This window comes from Corvus moneduloides, chromosome Z (genome assembly GCF_009650955.1).
Source record: "Corvus moneduloides isolate bCorMon1 chromosome Z, bCorMon1.pri, whole genome shotgun sequence".
NCBI classification, from domain to species: Eukaryota; Metazoa; Chordata; class Aves; order Passeriformes; family Corvidae; genus Corvus; species Corvus moneduloides.
Window position 1 is genome coordinate 42,737,329 of NC_045511.1, and position 7,846 is coordinate 42,745,174.

General features: G+C 36.1%; 1 protein-coding gene across 1 annotated transcript in view; it reads left to right on the forward strand.

Moving 5' to 3' along the window:
• Nucleotides 1-6,847, forward strand: part of SLC12A2 (solute carrier family 12 member 2) — a 54,973-nt gene extending 48,126 nt beyond the window's left edge. Inside the window, 4 exon segments of the mRNA XM_032095640.1 lie at nt 471-557; nt 2,140-2,275; nt 3,012-3,079; nt 3,820-6,847. Coding sequence (XP_031951531.1) covers nt 471-557; nt 2,140-2,275; nt 3,012-3,079; nt 3,820-3,955 — 427 coding nt within the window. The 3' untranslated portion in view covers nt 3,956-6,847.
• Nucleotides 6,848-7,846: the final 999 nt, after the last annotated feature.

Below are 7,846 nucleotides of genomic sequence, written 5' to 3' on the forward strand. Positions count from 1 at the left end.
CCTTAGAAGTTCCATTTCAATTGCTAATACAGCACGTTACACATTGAATTATTTTCTCTTTCTGCTTGCCTTATTTCAGCTGTACTTTGCTTGAGGTGTAATCATATTCTATTGCCTTTCTGCAAAAAAGGTTTTGTTTCCCCCAGAGTTGTTTTTGGATGAGTTACCTCAAACTAATTTTTATGCACTATTATCTGACATTAATACTTGTGTTTTCAAATACTTCCTGAGATTATCTTCAAGGGAGACCTCTTATTTTAAAGCTGTAAAACTGTTCTGGGTTTTTTTCCAAAGCATGTTGTTGATTTATAGTCATTTGCCAAGTCAGTTTGATTTTTCTCCCTTGTTACATTCAAGATGCCTTTTTCTGTGTCTTAAACCAGTGGTTTTTATTACCAGACATCTATCTGTTTAACCTGTGAAAGAATTAAGGCTATGATCATGTATAAAGGCTTGTTTTTCTGATGCAGGATGGCTACTTTGCTCAGCAAATTCCGGATAGACTTCTCAGATATTATGGTTCTTGGGGATATTAATACTAAGCCAAAGAAAGAAAAGTAAGTGTCAAAACATGTCTTGTTTGTTGGTTTAATTTGTGATGTCTGGCTTGTATTGAGAACACCTCACTCTTTCCTACATAGGTTATGGTACAAAAGTTCTTGTGACATCCAGCGTTTCACAAAAATGCAGGAAACTGATTAATAACTCCCATGTCCAAGAATATAGAAATCTGTATTTTTTTGAATCTCTGGTTCTTACACTGTAGTACTAAATTCAGAAGAACTAAGGTTAAAAAAACCCCCACGTTTTCTGGAGGAGTCCTCTTTAAAAAGAGCGCTCACCAAAACTTTAATGGTTTAAGTCTCGTTTAGAGTCTTAGTTTAATGTAACAAAGCTTGGTCTTGAAATAGCCTGATCTGGGTTTCTTTCGTTATTTTTTCCTTTTTTAAATTGCTTTGACAGTTAATGTACACAGGAATTATCATACAGATGATATTTCTTACTTCCAAGTCCAAAAAAGCATTAATCTTAGATGGCTTTCAGCACAAATTTATAACAGAATATGTATGACCTAAAAATATCCTCCTTTCCCATTATCTCCCTTTCCCCTCAGGCCTTCTTGAGTATGCTGAAGTTGTAAAAATACCTTTTATATGGTTGTGCATTTATATGAAAGTCTTGATGTGCTGTGGAAATTGAGAAATGTTACTTTAGAACTTGCCTAAATCCTAAACGTTACTATGAGTTCTTTTATACCCTTTTAAATAGTTTTCCTTAAAATATTTCTAAATACTGTTTAGGTATTAGGTAACAGTAGCTGAAAACCAAGTGGAGGAAGATTAATTTTTAATATTTGGTGTGCTGTATAATAATGTAATATTATTAATAGGTCTCCTTTTTGCTCAGCCACAGATCACATTTGTTTTCTTTCTTTTGATTACAGTGAAGGTCATTGTACAGTAAAAGTCCACCAAGGGTAGATGCAAAGATGTTTTGTTCATAATGTGGGTATTTCCTGGAGGAAATGCAGGTGGAAAAGTAGGGTGATGAGAGTTGTTCTTTGTAGTAGAAATTAATCCTCCTTGATCTTCAGAAGGTTTTATTCTGAAGTTTTTGCTCTAAAGTTCTGGTAAATTCAAAGTATTGATATTCTTGCAAGCGCAACAGGAAGACTAAGTTAGATCTCTGTGGTTTTTTTCATTTGAATGTGGCTCCTGGCCTGTACTGGAAAGAGATAAAAGAAGCAAAATAAAAAGATCAAAGCCAGAATCCTAAAAGCAATAGCATGAGACTTGATAGCTGCTTTTTAGTGTAACATGTAAACTGCCCTTCTTTCAAAGTTAGTTCTGAATAAGCTGCTCCTAGTTACTATCCCATTTTTTAAGGGTAGTACTGTACAGCTTTTAAAATTAGAAGGAAATTGTTGAACTGAGTTGAACTTCAATTGTGTGGTGAATTGTTTGCTGAATCACAGTGTATATGCAAAGAGGTGATTTGACATTGTAAGTGCAACAGGCAGGGAAAAAAACCCTTCAGTTTATTTTTACATAGCAATAAAACCTAATTCTCATACTGTGAAAATAATTTTTGACATCGAGACTCGTATCTGCTCTAATGCTTGTTTACTTAATCCTCCAGTATTGCAGCTTTTGAGGAAATGATAGAGCCCTTCCGACTTCATGAGGATGATAAAGAACAGGAGGTTGCAGATAAAATGAAGGAGGATGAACCATGGAGGATAACAGATAATGAGCTTGAGCTTTACAAAACAAAGGTTCTGTTTTCTTTAGAGTGTTAAGTCAGTTAAAACGTCCTTCTCTCTACTACATTTGTGGTTGTGATATCAGTGAGTTAATTCTTGTTTTTCTCTCTATTCCATAGCAGTTTTTGTGAATAGCAGATAAAAAGCAGCATCCAAAACCATTTAGATGGTTCACAAAAGCAAAAAAGGTTCTGCATTTGGGTATGAGCAGAGGCCAGACTGCTTTCCTACAGTATTTTAGCAGTTAGTTTAGAATAATTTAGTCTGTATCCAGGTATTTGTGACTCTCTCTTTTTTTGTTGTTTTTTTTGGTTTTTTGACCAAGCTAATGGTGTTTGTTTCATTGTTTTTAAAAAACACCACCAAAACCAAACAACACTTTGTGGTGCAAAGGAACAGTTGAAGGTTTGACATCTTTCCTGGGCTATTGTGCACCAGAGAGACATGAGAAGTATTTCTTCTCAGGTGTTTCTCTGGAGGAGAAAATAAATGGCATCCTGTAACAGGGTAGCACTTGCCTTCCTTGCGTTTTAAGCTTGCTGCTTTCTTTCTTCCCAACCTTACAACCATAGGTTTTTTGGTAATGAAGAATGAGTTTCCACACTGAGGTGGAAGTACCTGCTTTTTATTAATTACTCATTCCAGTTGGTCATACTTGTTTTCTTTTTTTTTTTTTTTTTATTTTTTAACAAACTTCCTGTAGTTTTTACATAAAAGCTGTTCCTAACAAGTTTCCTTTTATTTACAGACTTACCGACAGATTAGGCTAAACGAGTTGCTGAAAGAACATTCAAGTACAGCTAACATAATTGTCATGTAAGTGAATTATTTGGATTTGTGGTGTTACCCGAATTGGTATGGAGCTGTAATTTGAAACACAAATCTAAATACAGATCAGGAACAAGCCTTTGCCTTGGCACTGAACTGTAGAAATACTCAAGATTTCAGTGCTGACAGTATTTATTTGTTAGAAGTATGAAGCTACTATCCTGCTGAACAAAAAATGTCGTTATTAGTGTTGTGCTTTTGACTGTGCTGCTTTAGTTGATCACCTCCACATTTGTGGTGCAGTTCAGGATTCTCACATTCTTTCTACTCCTGTGCAGTTATTCCCCTCTTCCTGAAGTCCTTCCTTTGATTTCCTTTTCTAGGAGATCTCTCTAGATAAAGTGAAGTTGTTACCTTGCTCACTTTTTTTTTTTTTTTAATTGCTTTTGATGTGAACAAGCAGCAGGCAGATTGTATTTTAAAATCTTGGAAAGTCTTTCAAGAGGCTGTTCTCAGCTGAGGAGGATTCTGCATGAAGATGCGTGAATATTAAATGGTGGTGACAGGCCAAAAGGGAGGGGAAATAGGTGTAAAGGCCTGTGATGTTTTAAGATACAAACTCTCAACTCATGAATTCTGAGGGGGAGGAAGAAGTAAATTAGAAAGGTTAGGAAATTTGACTTAATATTTAGATCTTTCCAGAATCATCTGTCATACTTTTTATGATCTGACTTGTACCTGGCCAGGTTTTTCTGATCAGTGAACGTTGTTTCCCTTGTTGCTTGCAGGAGCTTGCCAGTGGCGAGGAAAGGGGCAGTGTCGAGCGCTCTGTACATGGCCTGGCTGGAAGTCCTCTCTAAAGATCTGCCACCCATTCTTCTGGTTCGTGGGAATCATCAGAGTGTTCTCACCTTCTATTCCTAAGAGCACTGAGCATGGCACAGCTGTGATGAAATGGTACTGCAGTGCCCAGGGGAGAGTGACTGGTGTGGTCTATAGTTCATTAACATCACAAAGGCAAAAAGTGACTCTTCTTTCACTATTTCACTGACTTGAAAGCACACAAGGAAAGTCACTGTATTTCTAAAGTTGTGACATCTTCAGTTTTATTCTATATTTTCTGTAATTTAATCTTGCTTAATGGGGGAGGATTCCTTGTTAGACTGAAGAACAAGACAAGCTTTTTGTTTGCTATTTGAATAGCAGCAATAAAATGTTGTATTTTTGATCAATGAAAGGATTATAGATTTATAAAAGCCTTTTAGCCTTGAGGTGCCTTTTAAAATTAACCAAATCTCACCCATACATCCTGTTTTGTAAATTTATATAGAATGTCAAAATCTGCCTTCAACTAAGAGTTTAGATCAGACTTCCTTTAGTTTTTAGTCTATTCCATATTACAATAAAAATGAATGCTGCTTTTCAGTCTTCCATTGAGCTATTAGTTCTTAGTACTGTATGTTTTCTATCGTCAGAAAGGTTTTGTTTCTGTTTGGTTTTTTTTATTTTTATATCTGTTAGATTTAAAGGTGAGAATTGGGGCAGGTCAGTTGAACTAGAGCACATCCCTGATGTTACTGTCACTAAGGTTTTTCACAGTTAAAATAAAACTTAATTCCGCTTGTAGAGAGAGTTCTTTTTCTGATTTGATGATGTGTACTACTTTGGCAGTAGTCTGAGACAGCGAATTTTATCTACCTTGGCAGAGGGTAGTATTCTCTTAGGCTTAGCTCTGCTGTGAAATCAAGCTCATCTTGCTGTCTGAAGCTTTCCATCTTAATACAGATGGGAAGAAAATAAAAGACCTGTCCTAGTTCTTGGCCTCTTACGTTTTAGTGTCACTTTTCAACTTATTTCTGAAACAAAACTCGACTTAAGGCTTGAATGGGGATAATATATAAGCAATGTGATGCTATCTAACAGAAAACAGTAAACACTATGTGGAATTGTGCTATCCAGTATGAAATGTAAAAGCTGCAGTTCTCTCGCATTTTTCAACAAATGGTTAAACGGACCACTAAGTTCTTAGGGGAGATGTTTTTAGGTCAATTCATTCACTTGTCAGAAGATGAATTTAGTCTTATTAAATAATACTCAGGTTTGATCGTCTAGCAATTTTGATCTATTCCATACATCCTACTTTATACATTTTCTATGTTCAATAAAGAAACTGCCAGTCTTGTGTGCCCTTTCACTGTATATTTTGGAAACTTCATAATTTAGTACTCTGAACACCTGCAAAAGAAATTTCACTTGAGCCTTTGTATAAAGGTTAGTAATGTGAACTGTTTTTTAAATTCCTAATATTTTTTGGATAGAAAGGATTGCCTAAAAACATTTCACAAGCTTTTGATATTGGACATGCTACTGGATCAGTTTACCAGTGGGTGAGTGACTTTTCATTTAAGGATGCACAGAAAAGGTTTTTTGGGTTTTTTTTTGTTGTTGTTGTTTGGTTTGTTTGGGGGTTTTTTGGGGTTTGGTTGGTGGTTTTTTTTTGTTTGTTTTGCTAAATACAGGATCAAATTGAAATGTAACTGTTCCTCTTGAAGGACAAAGCATAATCATTGTGTGTCAAGGTGGAGCTTCAACTTCTTGTGATTAAAGAAAAAAATACACTGTGCAGTGTACACTGTTGTCAAGTTCTTGGTAAACTGCGAAAAATCCCTTTTTTTCTTCTTTTTTTTTTTTTCCTTTTTTTGCTGTTTCTGTCAATTGGATTTGAGACTATGGAATCATTTCACTTTTTAAGAAAAACAAACATGCATGTCTTGCTGCTAAGTGTGAGATAACTGATGCCAGCATGAACCCAGCTTGTTATGGTAAAGCATTGTAAGACAAGACAGTGTGGGGTCAAAGTGCTGTTTCCTTCCAGGTGAGGGGATGTGGATCAAACTTACCAACATAAATAAATATCACAGGTTTTGCAGGGGATAAGGTTGTCACATTGTGCATATGGAATCATTGCCACGTTTCTCCTTCTTTTTGTAGGTTACATTCTTTTGAGCAGATGGACAGTATGGCATGGATTTAGTGCTGCTATCTTAAAAAAAGAAAAAAAAACAAAAAACATGCACAGGTACACTTATTTAAAAAAGTTTATTTGCCCATTCAGGAAACCATTGCTTGTGATCTGTAACACAACACAGAAACCAAATGAAGTGTGTGTGTATACATGCATATATGTGTATAAAATTATATAAAGTATATCTAAATATGCATATGGGGATAGTTAAGGTCATGTCTGTGAAATACCGTAGGATGCTTTTCACCTGCACTCTCAGGAGTCCACTAATGCTAGGCATGAGGGCAAGTTCCAAGATTATTTGCTCACTTAAATTTGAACAGTTAATGGTAATTGTCTGCAACAGATGTCAGTCAGTGGCGGTCGCTCCAACTCCTGCTTTGATTTTGACGCCAAATTTACTTACGTTCCAATCATATTAATGACATGAAAAATTAAAACACACATGGCAATTCATAACTTCTTATAGATTAGGTTCCTTCATGTGGGTTTAGAGAGACAGTAATAGCTGGTGAAAATCAAATTATTTATTTGTTCGCTTGTATTTAGGTTTCCTCTTACATACATTCTTTTTATATCCTTTTTTCTGACATTAGATATTTAAAAAAATAACTAAAAATAATTTAAAAGATTTGAGCGTTAGTGGGTTGTGGCCCACTTGAAGATGTAAGATTTGACACTGTACTGTAACTGTCCCACACAAATGCTTTTCTAATGTTTTAACGTAATTATTGCAGTTAATACTTTGTATCGGGGATGTCACTGCAATAAAAGAAGTGAATTCAATACAACTCTCTTGTCTAACAATGCCTTTTTTTTTTTTTTCTTTTGGTGGTGGGAAGGGAATAATGTTCATAAAACAGCATGTTAATGCTGAATTTGGTTCCTGACATCAGTATACTTATTGCATCCATCTGATAATTACCTTTGTAGTGGAATTTGTGCAGGACCAGTGGAACTGAAAGGCATTCATGTGTCTGGTGACCGAAACCATGTTGCTTCTTGGGGAGAAATTTTGCCTCTAGTAGGGTAAAAATAGCAGTGCTTTACGCTTGTAAAATTTGCCATGACTTGCCAGACGGCACAGACCCATCCTCAGCCCATGGTGGGTCTCAGCTGCAATGGTAGTGTCTGAAAATCTGTTCCAATTCATTTTGCCCCTGAATACGAAGGACTGTCTTAGCTCCTCTTTCTCCCATTAAAATAGGGATGTGAAAACATGAAATATGTTGGGAAAGTAACTTCCCAAACTGTTGCAAAGTTGCTTGTAAGCAAGACGTATTTGACCTTACTGAGTTCTACTAATGTACACTCAACTAAAAAATACTGAAAACAACTTTAAAAGCATGACAATAAGGGCGAGTTCTGTCATTAAAACCTTACTTAGAATGACTGTAAAACTTGCTAACCTCATCAGTTGTGGTATTTAATCTCTGCTACATTCAGAGCTCTTCTGCATATCTGTTGTTGGTAGTGTTTAAATCAAGGCTTTAGGAGTAAGGTTTGGAGGCCACTGGAAAGGGAAAGATTGTTAAAAATACACTGCCAGCTCCCATGGCATTGGCTCTACCCTGGTTTATTCTGTAGAGAGGCAGAGGAGGTTTGTAGCAGCTTTTTCTAGACAGTCCTGTTTGCTGGAGAAGTGTGAAGAAGTGGATCTGAACCATGACATCACCTTGAGCTGAATTCATACACTAGTGACTTCAAGTATGTGTTTGTAGCTAAAAACGGGGGATTTGATCTAGGTCAATTTCACCAATTTACAGAGAATGAAGGCTCACGCTGCAGAG